Source organism: Setaria viridis, chromosome 4, assembly GCF_005286985.2.
Source record: "Setaria viridis chromosome 4, Setaria_viridis_v4.0, whole genome shotgun sequence".
Taxonomy (NCBI): Eukaryota; Viridiplantae; Streptophyta; class Magnoliopsida; order Poales; family Poaceae; genus Setaria; species Setaria viridis.
The window spans coordinates 36666251-36681315 of NC_048266.2; the positions used below are offsets into that span (position 1 = coordinate 36666251).

At 54.2% G+C, this 15065-nt stretch overlaps 2 protein-coding genes across 2 annotated transcripts; both read right to left on the reverse strand.

The window, feature by feature from the left end:
• Window positions 1-1983: 1983 nt before the first annotated feature.
• Window positions 1984-4351, reverse strand: LOC117853768 (xyloglucan endotransglucosylase protein 7). Its single transcript, XM_034736056.2, has 2 exons — window positions 3534-4351; window positions 1984-2856 (listed from the first exon to the last, which is right to left on the reverse strand). Exons 1-2 carry the CDS (start codon window positions 4209-4211, stop codon window positions 2227-2229), a joined length of 1308 nt encoding a protein of 435 aa, XP_034591947.2. The 5' UTR covers window positions 4212-4351; the 3' UTR covers window positions 1984-2226.
• Window positions 4352-10945: 6594 nt separating this feature from the next.
• LOC117851235 (xyloglucan endotransglucosylase/hydrolase protein 22) lies at window positions 10946-12381 on the reverse strand. Its single transcript, XM_034733013.2, has 2 exons — window positions 11774-12381; window positions 10946-11623 (listed from the first exon to the last, which is right to left on the reverse strand). Exons 1-2 carry the CDS (start codon window positions 12232-12234, stop codon window positions 11206-11208), a joined length of 879 nt encoding a protein of 292 aa, XP_034588904.1. The 5' UTR covers window positions 12235-12381; the 3' UTR covers window positions 10946-11205.
• Between the last annotated feature and the right edge of the window lie 2684 nt (window positions 12382-15065).

Sequence of the window (15065 nt, forward strand, 5' to 3'; positions counted from 1 at the left end):
CGCCTCCACCTCCCTCTCCCCCTCTGTCGTTGCTGCTGCCGTCGGGTGGCTCGTGGGCACGGAACCGCCTGCTCCTCCTCCACCGCTATGCCTAGGGTCGGCAGTGGGCCGTGGGATGTGTGCGCAGTGTGTTGCTGGTTCGGGGAACCCGTACACTGTTGTGGCCACCTCTGCAAGGCTCGGCCTTTTCTTGGGCGCATTGTCAGATGGTCGCAGGGGTCGCCGCTGGTGGAGGTCGTGGGGGTGTCGGGCGGCCGCATGGGGGTGTGGAGGCGGCGCCCTTGGTGGGGTCATGCTTTGCTCCTAGATCTGGTGCGGCGGGGCTCATGGGCATGGTCAACCTGCACGGTGTGCTCATCGGTGGAAGACGTCCCCTCATCCCGCACCATGGTCACTGGTCGCTCTTCGCCGACTTGGGCTCCTACCTGCCACGCGCGATCCTAACCTCTTCCCCCTACCCTTCTCTTCCTTTCCCCCTCCCTTCACCCTACCTCACCCTAGTCGTGCTCCGGTTGCTCTTCATGGATGGCTCGTGGATGACCCACTTGCCGTCGGAGCCTCCCACCCTACCGCAGTGGGTCCCTCGCTCTTCTGCCAATGGTTGTCGTCGAGATGGTGGCCGCTAACTTGCAAATGTTCCTCATCGTCGTCGCTGTGGACTGCTCGCTGCCATCCCATCCATTTGCCTCTCGTCCAGGCCTTGGCGATCGGCTGCGTGGAGTTGGTTTTGGGGACCTTAGCGAAAGCTTTGCCCGGCATTCGCCGGTACCGACAACGGTTGCGTTCCATAACGTAGCTCACCTCGCTGGGGACGTTGTTGTGGCCACCAAATCCATTTGGTTTTGCCAGGTGAGGACTTGGTCTGCTCCTCCGTGGGCAAACGGACGATGGCGGCGTTGGCATCGCTTCCCCCTTAGAGGTATCGTCTTGCATGACATTCTCGCTCTACCTCCGTTGGCTTCGGGTTGTTCGGCTATCGGTGATGTGCGTGTGTTCATGGTGTCCTTATCTCCTGCAGGTTTCAATCATCTTAGGTCGCGTTTAGTGTGGTGGCGGTGTTGTGGTTTCTTTTAGTATTGTTGTGTTTCTTTTGTTGGTCACAGGTGGTGGTTCTTGTAACTCTACGCTTTGGGATCTCTCCTGAAATTGCACAGTTATAATTCTTTTCTTCTTAATGAAAAACGAAAAGCGTGCTATGCACTCTTAAAATAAAGCAGTGTATGGTTTCGCCGGCTCAGCCGCCTCTGGCCGGACGCCGACCGAAAGCGAGACCGGAGGAGTACCGTGAGGAGCTCAATTTTGCATTGAGGAGGTGATGGATGGATGGATGGGTGGGTGGGCTAGATGAGGATAATGCTGAATGGATTTTTGCTGGTGAAATGTCCATCCATCCCAGAGGCTTCACTTCATCACAGCTAGTTGAGGGGAACGTGAGGAGGACATGCCAACGTAGTTACTGTGCACATGTTACATGTAGCTGCGTCTTTATCTAAAAAAAAATGTATGAATAGCTGCGTGGCCACGTATATTCGTTTCCTTTATTGTCCTTTTTATGCTGGCTCGAATAGTATAGTCAGTACTGTGTATTAAAAGATGATTAACAAGTAGCAAATACTATGGAAAACACTTGTTTTAGGAATATTGCAACAAAAATAAAAGTTGTACACTTTCATGGTTGGAAGTCCTTAACCAGTAGAAAATGCAAATCCCGCAAGTGCCTGTGACAAATGTTTTGGAAGACTTATCCTAAAACAGCTTCACCGGTGAAGCTAAAGTCGGTGAAACCAAAATAATAGCTTCACCTAGCTTCGATTTTATTTTACCCTCAGCTTACGGGAATGTTGCCCGGCCGAACCTTTCTTTTTTTTTTCCTCGACACGACAAACAGTCCAGTCCAAATCTGCTAACAGGCTTCGGCCCATTTTGTCATGGCCCAACACAGTTTGTTCCTCGAACAAAAAAAAAAACAGGAGTTATTTACAGTTTGTGCACCGAATTTCCTCCGTTTCAAAAGTTATCGCGACGAATCTAAAATTCTAAATGAACACCATGTCCAGCTTGCACCTTGTTCCTCACAACACAACAGCATCTTCTAGAGACAAAAGAAGAAACACGATTATTACACTGCCGGCACGTACGTGGCGAGACAGAGAACGCTTACTCTAGCCAGCAGAAGCAGAAGATTTCGTTCTCCCTGCCTACACACAACTGCCTGATTACTGGAGCTCACGACCTTCCGATGGGGATGACGCACTCGGGCGGCGATCCGTGCGGGAACCGCCTGCGGTCGTCGCAGTAGTCGTAGACCATGTAGTTCATGCGCACCCAGCTGAGCGTCATCCAGCTCCACCAGTCCATCCTCTGCGCCATCCACGCCGCCTGCCTCCGCCGCCGCCGCCCGCCGCCCTCCACCGCCGCCGTCGGGCACCGCGCGCGCCCGCCTTCCTCGTCCCAGACGCATGCGTTGGTGACGTTGTAGCGCCGGTACGTGGCGACGAAGGGCGCGCTGGCCCAGTCCGTCTTGAGCCGCCCCCCCTGGGTGGCCCAGTCCTCGGCGTCCCAGATGCTGGCGAAGACATGCACGGGCTGCCGCGACGGGAAGGGCACCCCGCGGGCGGCGTTGTTCCGGAACACCCGGATCGGGGTGCCGTCGATGTAGAGGATGATGTTGTGCGGGTTCCAGAGGATGGAGTAGGTGTGGAAGCCCGCCGTGGGGTCGAACCAGAGCACGAACTGCTGCTCCCGCTCGCCCTTGCCGTCGCTGAAGATGTTGGTGTGCAGGAGGTACGGCTCCCCGCTCGCGTTGCCCAGGAACTCGAAGTCCACCTCGTCGTGGCGCGCGCCGCCCGTGCAGATCTGCAACGCAAATCTCACTCAGATACGACGCGTGTGTACGTGTACTCTAAAAATGTATAGTATGTGACAGCAAGTATCTGGTGAGTGCTGACTAGGAGCAGAATTCTCAATCTCAATCGTGGGATCCACGACTCTTGTAAAGTTTTTTTTTTAGGGGGGCAGGCAATTACTGTAGTGATTTCTACTACTACGAAATGGTCTCGTTTTCACCGTACGTAGTACACGCGATAACTGTAGCGGATCTGTCTAGCTACTTCGCACTGTTCATCACCAATGTCCATTGAATTCGCAATTGCTACCAGCATTTACTCATCATGCCTTACAGAATTCACCGCGGCGAACCCCAATTACCCGCCCGATCTGCCAAGCCCCAACGCCGATTTTGCTCGATGGAGGCGGAGAACAGAGCGGCTACTATTTTTCACCTGCTTGCCTGACCAAGTTGCGATCTTTTTCAACGCAACGCAAAAATGACTCTCAGGACGCCAAGTGTCAGTCAGTTGGACACATGCATCGAGCACTACAACCCCCCTCCCCCACAAGATGTGGAAGCTGAACAATCTCAAGTAAATTGGAACGAAAATGCCCAATCTTAGCGAAGCTTAAGGATGCAACTGGTGACCAAGCCAGAGTTTGGATCGACGAAGAATCGGGGATGGAGCGGGCGGGGTACTCACGTAGAAGGAGGTGATGGTCCCGGCGGACTCGCCGGGGACGAGCTTGATCTCGATGTCAAACCGGCCGAAGAGGTAGCGCTCCTTGGACTGCAGCCGCGCGCCCGACCGCCGGTCCAGCGACAGCTCCACCTGCCTCCCGCCGTCGCGGAACCGCGCATTGCCCTCCCCCCATGTCACGTCGAAGTCCCGCCGGAAGTCATGGTCCCTCGCCGCCGCCGCCGCGGTCAGCGCGAGGAGGAGGAGGAGGGCCGGCCAGCACAGACCGGAGGCGCGCATGCCTGACCTGACCTGAAAACACCGCCCCCCAGACGCCGGCGCGCGGCTCCAAAGTTGCAGGGAGATCGGTTTGGGGCAATGTGACGGACGGATGGATGGATGGATGTGTAGGCTGCCTGTGCCGGCGAACTGAGGACGGAACAGGTGGTGGAAGGAAGGAGATGAGGCAGAGTACAGAGCAGTGCGTGTCCTGTGGAGAAGAAAGGTGGCCTGGTGTGTGTCGCCGCGGCACGCGAAGATAAAAGACGTAAAAGAGGCAGGCGCCCGATTTGGGGGCACGTAGCGGGGCGCTTTCGCCAAATGCCAGGACGAAGCCGGCATGCACGCGCTCTTCTGCGGCGAGGCTTTCCTGTGGCCCAACGGCGTGGACCGCAGCGAACCGCGATACTGCCAACCTGCCATGGAAACCGTCCAGCGATCAGGACGGGGGGCACAGGCGGTTGCTGGAGCAGCGGATGGGGCGCACCAGGTGGGGGCGACCCGACGTGGCAGCGTAGATTGGCTTGACCACGGCGTGCCTGCAACCTGAGGCGAGAGCTGCTGCTCCATGAGTGTATGGCACGACGCGGGCGGAGGCGGAGCCGGCCAGTCCTGAGTCCTCGGTTCCAGGCTTTGAATGCTAGCATGGCGATGCGTCTGCCCGGTGAATCGGTGATGGAGACGGAGTCATGGTGAGCGCGGGCGCGTGAACACCCTTTTACTCTGCGTACCGCGCTCTCACATGGGCTGTGCCAGGCGGTCCTTCCGTTTTGGTCTCTGCACAGCCCACACCGTCGTCATCGAGCGCGCCTGCCTGTGCTATAACTTTGTATTGCATCCGCGACTTTTCTTTCCGAGCTGCGCTCTCATGTCTCGTCTCCACAAACTTCAATCATCATTCACCCCTGTACATTTGGTGAGGTCAAGAAAGCAAGTAACTCGGCAGTCCCCCTTTCAGTCCCTCTCGAAACGGAAAGGTAAAAATTTAATCATTACGAATTCCGAATTTGAAATGAGCATCCTCCAACAGGTAGAACTTTCGTGCACCACCAGATGATGGAGGATTGGAGGCTTAAAAAGAAGAAGAAATCCGCCCTTGTAAGTTGAGATGGCGATTAGTATTTTAATTTGGGCCAGGTAATAACCGCGATCAAGTAGGTGGTGGCATTTTGGGCATCCTTGCTTGCCTCAAAAAACAGAAAAGTAGGTGGCATTTTGGGCCGGTGATAGTGCGGAGTGGTGGAGTCCGGGCCACGGCGTGATGATACATTGCGTTCAGCGTTTGGGCCAGATCATGATTGTTGGGCTCCTCCAATAGGCTGGGCTGAACATTATTTCGTCAGGTCCAAGCCTTCTAAACCAACGTGTTAAAACTGTTTTCACGCACTGTACTCCTAAATTTAGGGTCGCACGTACTCAAGTCATTTCAGTTCTGACCAAAGCTGGCCAGAAATTTTGATTATGCTGCACCCAACTTGACATGTCTAAATTTGACTCATCTACGAGGTCACAAGCTCAATACCAGAGGCTCGTCAAAGCTTTTGTAATGGCAGATCCTAGCCTTAGATTTGTGTTGGCGGTTTGGAGCGCACTTGGAAGTTGGAACAGGAAGCAGTCATGGACTCATGGAGATGGGTCCGAGTCTGACTCCACTCCTCTGGTTTTCTGTGCGGGAGAGAAGGCGGCAGGTAACGTCCACCGGGTCTCTGAAGAAAACGCGTCAGCGGAAACCGAGGACGGATGACGCCAGTTTCGCTTGTTTTAGCACTAGCACGTTGGAACTTTGTTATTGCCAGCTTAGAATAATGGTCACAGGAATCGTGAATGTCGGTCCTCCCCTGTCGCGATCTCGATCTCGATAATTGCATGCAGGCTGCAGCGCATGGATGTCTGCTTCCTCGGTTAAAGAAATCAAATCCGGATAAGCTTTCCTCCCGGGCCCTCCCGCGCATGAGTCCAGCCTTACAGGGTGTCCCTGTCCCTGACCATCACGCCATGTCCATGGTTGCCACTGTCAGCCAGCCTTGCCTGCTCAGAACAGCGGCCCGCACACAGAACACATATAGATGTCCAGATGGGCTATGGCCCGGCAGCCCAACCCGGAGCACGTTTTTTTGCCTGGCCCAAACCCAGCCCGACACGGTGGCCTCCATGTCGTGCTGGCCTGGCCCGCTATCTTGTGCTGGGTGTGGGCCGTCACCCCCAGCACACCGAGCGGCCCGACCTGGCACGGAGTCAACAGGCTAGCTCGACACCGGCCCGCCTGCTCCCAACGGTCGGGAGCCCGGGGGAGGGGGCATATATAATCCCTCCGGCCGCTCCCCCAACCCTAGCCGCCTTCCATTCCCACGCCCACCCGCCGCCTGTTCGGCCCGGCTCTTCTCTCTTGGCCCCTCGCGGCCTCGCCTCCTGCCCTCCTGCGCCTTCCCCCTCATCTCCAGCTCCGGTGGGATCTTCGACTCTCCACGTCGTGTGACCATGACTCCTCCTCTGCTCTAATCCTCTCCTGTCTCCTCCTCGTGACCTCGCCTCCTTAGTTCCTCCTTTATTGTCTTCTCATCGCCTCCTCCTCCAGTCCTCTGCATCTCGCTGCAGTTGGTCGTCGTCTTTGCCGTCTCGCCGTTGCCCTTTTGTCTCTCTCCGGCTCCGGGCTCCGGCTACGCAGGTAACCATCTAACCCTAGATCTAGATTTCGATTCTCAAGTTCTCGACTTGACATCCCAGTTCGTGTTCTTGATCTTGATTCTTGAGTTCTTGGCTTCCCTCACATGCTTCTAATTGGCTGCAGGTCTCTGGCTGGTGCGTGGAGGCCCACGGGGCCACACGCCGTTGAGGAACGGAGCTGTCGAGGGCGGAGGAGGGCCGCAGCACGAGGTCGTCGTGATGGACGACATGGAAGCGTACACCTTCAACGACGACCTCAGGGCCTGTGGGCTGCCCGGCGACGACGAGGACGACCTGGCTGTCGGCGGTGAGGCATTGTTCGGTAGCCCTGTTGCTTCGATCAATGTGGATGGCGGTGATGATGCCGGTGCTGCAGGAGGTGCAACTGCTGGCGTCGGCGCGTCTGCAACTTAGACACCGTCGTCGATGCTATCCTCGACGCCATCCGCCTCTACTGGCACTAACTGTCGGTTGAAGCGTGTCAGGTCTGCTGCTTGGAACGACTTCGAGGAGATCTATGGACTTTGCCCACCGATAAGAAGGTGAGAGTTGATGCTAAGTGTCGTCATTGTTCTCATGTTCTTTTTGGGCGTTCTTTTGCTGGTACCGGGCATTTGCTCCAGCACCAGAAGGTATGTGTTGCTAAAGCTAATCATGCTGCTCTAGTTCAGTCTCATCTTCAGTTTAATGTTGATGGTTCTGTCCATACTTGGGAGTATAAACCTGATGTTGGTCATAGGGAGTTGTGCCATTTAATTGCTAGACTTAATTTGCCTCTCGGTTTTGGTCACGAAGATGCATTTGGGGAGTACATTCAGCGTGCTCACAATCCTCATTTTGCTAGTGTCTCTAGGCAAACCATAACTGGAGATTTAGAAAAGTATTTCTTGCATCATTGTGCTTCTCTAATTGAATGTTAGAAATCTGTTTCTTCTATTTGCCTTACATCTGACATTTGGTCTGGCAATGCTAAGGAAGACTATCTTAATATTGTTGCTCATTTTATTTCTGTCGATTGGGAGTTAGAGAAGAGAGTCATTGGACTTAGGCTCATTCATGTCTCACATTTTAGTGTTAACATTGCTGAACGTGTTGAAGCAGTTGTTACTGAGTTTGGTTTGAAGGATAAAATTTTTTTTGTGACACTTGATAATGCTTCTTCAAATGCTTCTGCCATGGCCAAACTCATTCCTGAATTTGTTAGTTACCTTGGTCCAGACCTAGAACCACTTGACAATCGCGATAAACAAAAAGCATTGTGTGGTCTCTTGCGCCAGTGCTGTTCTTGTCACATTATTAACCTCATTGTCAAGTCTAGTTTGAAGAGAATCAAGTCTTATCTTGAGGCTTTTAGGACTGCAATTTCTTATTAGAACTCTTCTAACCAACGCATTGCTACATTTCATAACTTTTTCATTGTTACGGGGGTACGCCCTCGTAAGTTTGGTTTGGATATGGATGTGAGATGGAATTCTACTTATCTCATGCTCAAGCACCTTCTATCATACAGATACACCTTCTCTGTCTTTATTGGTGCTAATTATGGTTTGGTTAATGGTGAGCCACTACTTAGTGATTGACGGTGGTCAAACACCGAGAGCGGGGATCCGATGGGACCCCCTTTTAGAGATCTGGCCTGGGGCTAGTTCGTGCGTAGGGATTCAAGAGGCGTTTAGTGGAGTTAGTATATGATTTTGCTAAGAGAGTTTTTAGACAGGTTCAGGCTGCTCGGAAGCGTAACACCTTACATCCTGTGTGTTGTGTTGCTAGAGTTATCTGTCTTGTTTATACAAGAGCCGGCCTTTTATAAGCAAGGCCCATGGGGGGATTGGTTGGGGCGAGCCTTGCATCCCAATCCATCTCTTTACATTGTGTGTGTGAACGCGGCAGCCCAATGGCCGTCCTCCTTGCTACAGTTCTTCTGACGCGCCATCCACTTGCTCTGACGCTTCCTTACCTTGGTACACACGGCGCTGCAGCACCCCGTCCAAGTCCTTTGTACGAAAATCTTCACATTTTACCATCTTAATTTGGTAATTCTTACTTCTCTCAGCCCGAACCCACCGTCCCGAGACGGGGGCGATGAACCTAGCTCCCGAGATCCTTCCCGGGAAGCTTTTACCACTTCCTGGGTCTCCCACCTCCTAGCAGAGTTCCCGGGAGTCCTTTTGCAGCGTCCTGGGTCATTAGTGTGGGCCTACCCCTCTAGCAGAGGGCAGCTGGGAGCTAGGCGGGCGCTCTTGACATGAGGGCGGTGCCCTTCGCCTGTTGAACGGGATGGGTGAGGCTGTCTGTCCCCAAGGCATCTAGGCGCGTCCCATCAACCGTACTGATGGTGTTTTTATAGGGACGGGGCGCCTACTAACGGCCTACCCTCGATTGTCGCACCTTTCTCTCGCCAGGATACGTCATCGCTTGCTTAGCTTGGAAGCGAGCCTTCCCCGGCAGCTTCCCGGGAGGCCTCCTCGGCCGCATCCTCCTCCCATCGCGTGGGCTCTTAGTAGGTCCCACAATGTGGAGGCGGTATTTTCCGGGTCCTTCTTGAGCTTCGGATTTTAGGGCCTATCTCCTTAATTGGGCTCCACACAGAGGGGTCCTCTTTCTACAGGCGGGCCTCACTTGTAAGTGCCTTCTTGGGGGACCCCCGTTCCCTTGGCGCTGACAGTGATGGTCATTGGACTGTTGTTGAGAAGATTATGGAGTTTCTTGAAATGTTTTATGAATCAACTGTTGCTTTATCTGGTGTTTACTATCCAACAAGTCCTTTGATGCTGCATCATATTATTGACATTGCTGGTTATTTACATGCCAAAGAGACTGATCCATTACTCATGAGCATTGTTACTCCTATGAAACTGAAGTTCCTCAAGTATTGGCAGAATATCCCTCTTTTGTATTCTTTTGCATTTATATTGGATCCTAGAGCTAAGATTAGAGGTTTTCATAATGTTCTCCAGCTTCTTTCTCAGACTATTGGTTTTGATTATTCTAGTTACTTCAGTGACGTAAGAAGTGAATTATATAAACTGTATAATAAGTATGAAAATAAGTTTGGTGTAGTTAGGTTGCAGAGGTCCTCTCAAGCAGTAGGATCTATTGGTAAGAAAAAAAATAGCATGGGGTAAGATATTTAGGGCTCCTGATACTAGTCCCAGTGGTTCTAGTTCTTCAACTGCTCTTGCATCTACATCTTCTCCTGCTATTGCATCTATTTATGAGTTGTCTTCTTACTTGGACAATGACACTGTCACCTGTTATGATGATGATTTCAACATTCTAAGTTGGTGGCATGAGCACAAACTTACATATCCCATTCTGTCCATACTAGCTACAGATGTCATATATGTTCTAGTTTCCACTGTTTCTTCGGAGTCTTGCTTTAGTATAACTCGTAAGGTGATCGAGGAGCGGCGACGATAGTTGCTGCCTCATTCGGTGGAGATGTTGATCTGCGTCAAAAACTGGGAGTTGGGAGATGCAAGGGCGTATCATGAGGTTGAGTAGGGGATGCAAGAGCTGGAGGAAGCATTCGACAAGTTCCTGGATGAAGGAGAAGGGCAAGCTACTGATAAGCAATAAGTACTTAGCTACTTGCACAACTAGATGTTTTATTCTTTTCATCTACTGATTCATGTTTTGTTGTTCAAGAGTTCAAGTTCCTGATCTTTAACTCTTTGTTTGCTAGACCTACCCTTGCCTAAGAAGGTTTTTACCTAAGAAGGTTTTTAATGAGGCAGCCAACACTTGATCACACAGATCAAGTGTTAAAACAGCTCTATAATTTCTGTCAACACTTTCTTATCAGTTATGAAGTGATGAACTTGTGTTTATTTGGTGCCTATTGTCTATTGAAGTGTTGATCGCTAGAACTTATTTGTGAAAACATGTTGTCTGCTGCATGTTGTCCGTTGAACTTGTGTTTATTTGTGAAATTTGGAGCTGATGAAGTAGTTGATGCTTCAACAGGCTGTGGGCCGGCACGGCACGCAGATTGTGCCTGTGCTTCACAGGTTGGTCCCGCACGAAATAGGCCCGTGGGCTTGGGCTTGGGCTGTTCGTGCAGCCCGTAGGCTGGCACGCCCCGACACGATGGGGGTGTCGTGCCGGGCCTGGCCCGGCACGAAGTTGGTATGTGTGTGCAACCCACGCTTGCAGTTAACCAGGTTTGATTTGAATAAAGAAGTTAGACCGTACAAGAACTCCCTACGATGCTTTTCACTGATAGATCAAATCTTGTCCTCTTGTGATTCCGATTGTGACAAGGCCCATTCCGTCATGGATGCGTGCCAACCCGAAGATTTCAGGGGCTATAATCTAGAACTTACCCACGATTTATATTTATCTAGACCTTCAGCCAAGTAGACTACACTATGGAAACAGCCAAGTAGACTATGGAAACAATCTGAAAGGTGTTGAGTTCGTGAACGAAAGCTCCTTAGTCGGGCCCTGCCTGGGCGGGCCGCCCGTTTGGACATCCATAGAACACACACGCATGATCCAGACGCTGATAGATTATTTATGCTGGAAGAAACTTGATCACTGATCATAGGTGTACATCTGGTGTTACAGAAACAAATCAAAGAATGCGATACGCGCGCTACATTTACATCATTACATCTCCACCACCCCCTGCTGCAAAACGTTCCTTATTCTTCTTCGATCCATCGATGATCGATCGATGTCTGGTTTCGTCACTGATGGTTTTGGAACGACGAGGAATCGTACGTGCACGGCCGGCCGGTGGATCCGCCGCTCACCGGAGGTGGCACTCCGCGGGGACGCCCTGCGGGAATCGCTTGGCGTCGGTGCAGTAGTTGTAGATCATGAACTTCCTCTGCACCCACCGCATGCGGCGGTAGCTCATGTCGCTGAGTTGCTGGTTCCACCAGCTGCGCCCGCCTCGGCGTCCCGCGACGGCGGCGGTCTCCATGGTGCCGACGGGGCACTGCTGCCTGCCGTTGGCCCAGACGCAGGCGTCGGCGCTGAAGCCCCTGAAGGAGGCGACGAAGGGCGCGTGGGACCAGTCCGCCTTCACGCGCCCGCCCTGCGTGGCCCAGTCGTCGGCGTTCCACAGGCTCGCGTACAGCCGCATCGGCTGCGACTTGGGGAACGCCACGCCGCGGGCCTCGTGGTTCTTGAAGTCCCGGATCGGCGTCCCGTCCACCGCGAAGCTGCAAAAGCAAGAGGAAAGAACTAGCTGTCAGCGACATACGTCTCGCACTCTAGCTCGCTAGAGAACAAAGGCCGGTCAGGTCACGTGCGCGCAACAGCGGCCATGTCTGTGGATTTCAAGAACTCGAAGGCGGCGATGGATGACTCACATGACGTGCTGCGGGTTCCAGACGATGGAGTAGGTGTGGAACGCGGTGGTGGGGTCGAACCAGAGGCGGAACTGCTGCTCCCGCTGCCCCTGCCCCTGCGTGAACACGTTGGTGTGCAGCGTGTAAGGCTCCCCCGTCACGTTGCCCAGGAACTCGAAGTCGATCTCGTCGTGGGTGCTCCCCTGCGACGACAGGTAGAAGGTGGTGACGGTGCCCGCGGAGTTCCCCGGCACCAGCTTGATCTGCATGTCGATCTTGCCGAAGAGGTACTCGCTCCTCGACTGGAACCCGGAGCCGGAGGTCCGGTCGAGGGTGAGGTCCAGCCCGCGCCCGCCGTCAACGACCTTGCCGCGCCCGCCGCCCCACGTCATCTCCGTGTCCTGGTAGAAGTTGCCGGCCGCCTCCGCCGCCAACGCCAGGCAGGCCACCGCCGCAATGGCGATTGCCAACGACGACCTCATCTTCTTCGCGGGTTGTGCAGCTCTGGCTAGCTAGTGAGAGTGGGGAAGGATGACAGGACCTCGAGAGGAGGAGGAGGTGACGAAGAAGTCTGATTGGCTGGATTGGTGTGGATGGGAATGGTGATGGTCGATGGGTAGAGGGGGTGGTATTTATACACGGGAACCGTGGCAGCCAGCAAGGCAGACGCGGGGGGACGGAGACGGACACGGGCAGCAGGTGGTAAGCAAAGCAACGGGCGAGTGCCGGCTCGGGCTCGGCTGGCGCGTATGGCGGAGTAAATGCGGCGCGGGGCGGGTAGATTTGGGGCAGACGCGCGCGGGCACACGGCACGGCTGGCCACGCACTGGATCCAGGGCGAGGCCGCGTCCGGCCGCCGGTGGGGGCCGCGTGGCGCGGGGGCGCCTTTACTTGGCCACGCAAGCCCTGATGCCCACCCATCCGATCCGGCGGCATCCGCGAAAAGGGGTAGCCGGACGGGCAAGTGGTGACTGCCGGGTGCTTTCTCCTCCTTTGCCTCGCTCGCGCACAGGCTGAGCTGCTTTACAGTGAGGCGCCGGCTGGTGGTGGGCAGGCTGCTGGCCGCTGCTCAGCCCGCTCGTGCTGCCAGTGCCAGCCCGCGGCGTGATCCGGCGTGGCGGCATGCCGGCATGTGCCATGGGCGTGCGTGCAGCCCTGGGATTCGGGGAAGGTTCGTCCGGCTGCCGGCTTTTGCCGTGTGGGGGTATTTGGCCGCTTGCCCGCGCTCTTTGCCCCGTGGGAGAAGGAACGCGGCAGCTGGCCATGGCCTGTCCATTTCCAGTCCCGCCTTCCCATCCAGGACTCCAGGGCATTGGAGTCTGTCTGTACTTGCAAGCTGCAGGTGTGCTTATTGTCCACGGTAAAGGCGCTGCTGCTGGTACATTAGGTTTCTTTCAAAGTTTGATCTACACCATTAAGGGTCCTTTGGATTACAGGTTTTTTGAAGGAATTTTGTAGGAATACTGTTCATAGAGGAATTGTTCCTATCCTATCATTTGGTTTGCACGAAACGTGAATAGTGTTGCATAGGAATTTACTCCTTTGCATGCTGATTCCAAAGGATTTCTAACATCCACTCGGACCTCTCGGTAAAATTCCTATGCACGAAGAACAAGAAACTCAATGCTTGAGCTACTTGTTAATTGCTGTCCTTCTGTGTGGAGCCCAATTGTTGGTGTAATGGTGTGTACTAGAAGAAATGTTTAGCCATGTCTGATCAATTAGTGGAAAACAACAACTTCATCATGGCTAAAAATCCTTTAGGATTCCTATGTTTTTCCTGTGATATATCCAAATATCCATTCCATCAAAATTTCTACATTTTCCAATCCTATGTTTTGCATCTACATTCCTACAATATTCCTATATTTTTCCTATTCTCATGTTTTTTTATTTCCTGCCTTCCAAAGGAGTCCTAAGGCGGCGAGCAGTTGGAGTTGTGTGTAGCGACACGAGTAGTCCACGCCGCAATGATACGTACTTACAGTACAACAGGCTGGAGTTTTTCAAGGGGCTGAATCGACCCATACGTACGTTTTGATCGAGCGCTGGCTGGAGCGCCCATCGGTTCTCCCCTCCGACATGCTGCCGTTAGGTACGGGCATACAGGTATGCTGCTGATTTGGACGAGGACGACCCTCTACGAACGGACACGACCGTTTTATCCCTAGCTTGTCGTTCCATGGGTTCCGGCGAGTTTGAAATTTGAAGTCCTTTTCGTCTAAATTTGGAAGTGAAGGACTGAAGGGTGCGTGCTTGCTGGTTTACCCATGGCACACCCTACAGTGCAGCCGCGTGGTGCTGCCACGTCCAATAACGATACCCAAAATTTAAAACCTGCAGTACTCCACAGTGGCGCATCATCACGACTTCACGAGACACGTCGGCGCCGAGGAGCAGCGCGACATGGCCTCGCGGGATCCAGCTGGGCTGGGCTCATCCATCCTACCCTACTCATCAGTGCGTCATGCATGCACTGCTTCCCTCCCATCCGGTAGTGCCGCCACTGCAGCATTAAGGCCCGCCCATGCTGCTCCCATGGCTTGGCCGGAGGGGATGTCACTACGACAGACAAGGGGGATCGTATGCTCGCAGATCACAGCTGGCGCCTGTCGGACGGCCTCGGCGTCCAGGAGCGCCGCACTGGTGCCAGCCCAGCCAGGCAGACCACGGCGTCCGGGCCAGCAGGTCATCGTCTAGAAGAGCGTAGGCAACCGGGCCGGGACCGCGACCTGCATGGCCCGCCCATACGGCGCCAGCATAAGGAGAAGGACGAGGAGCAGAACGGGAGGGGAGCCATGCCCCCCCCCTGCCGGCTGCCGCGCCCGTGCGCGGTGACCACGGAGCGGCCTCGCCCGCGCGCCAGGAGCCGCTCCCGTGCGGCCGCGCCGAGCAGCATTCGAACGGCTGGGACCGGGGAAGAAACGGCAACGGCTGGCCTCCGAGGCGAGGCCGGCCGGCGCGTGCATTCATTCATTCGCGGCTTGCTGCTATTCAGGCTAGCACACCCTCGTACGCGTACAGGTACAGGTAAAGTCCTCGCGTTCGCAGCCTCGCACGGGCAGAGTGTTCGTTGTTCCGGCCATTTTAGGAGAGAGAGTACAACGCTACTATGCCAGCGACGGCATGACCGCTCCCTTTACCCACCAATAGTACTGTTCGGACTTCGGAGTCCTCCAGATCCTTCCTAGTCATTGGCGCGACAAGCTCGGCATTATCACTGGAGCCCATCAGCATGCTACACAGGCCTACATCCGCCGGAACATCCCGTCTGGGCTGATGCTACACGTGCCCTCTGATTAAGTTGCTTGCT

Bases quoted from the DNA above. Each gene is read 5' to 3' on its own strand.
- LOC117853768 (XM_034736056.2), bottom strand. From the start codon at position 4,211: ATGGCAGGTTGGCAGTATCGCGGTTCGCTGCGGTCCACGCCGTTGGGC. The intron at 2,857-3,533 runs GTGAGTACCCCG...TTTGCGTTGCAG, and splicing joins GGACCATCACCTCCTTCTAC to ATCTGCACGGGCGGCGCGCG.
- LOC117851235 (XM_034733013.2), bottom strand. From the start codon at position 12,234: ATGAGGTCGTCGTTGGCAATCGCCATTGCGGCGGTGGCCTGCCTGGCG. The intron at 11,624-11,773 runs GTGAGTCATCCA...TTGCTTTTGCAG, and splicing joins TGGAACCCGCAGCACGTCAT to CTTCGCGGTGGACGGGACGC.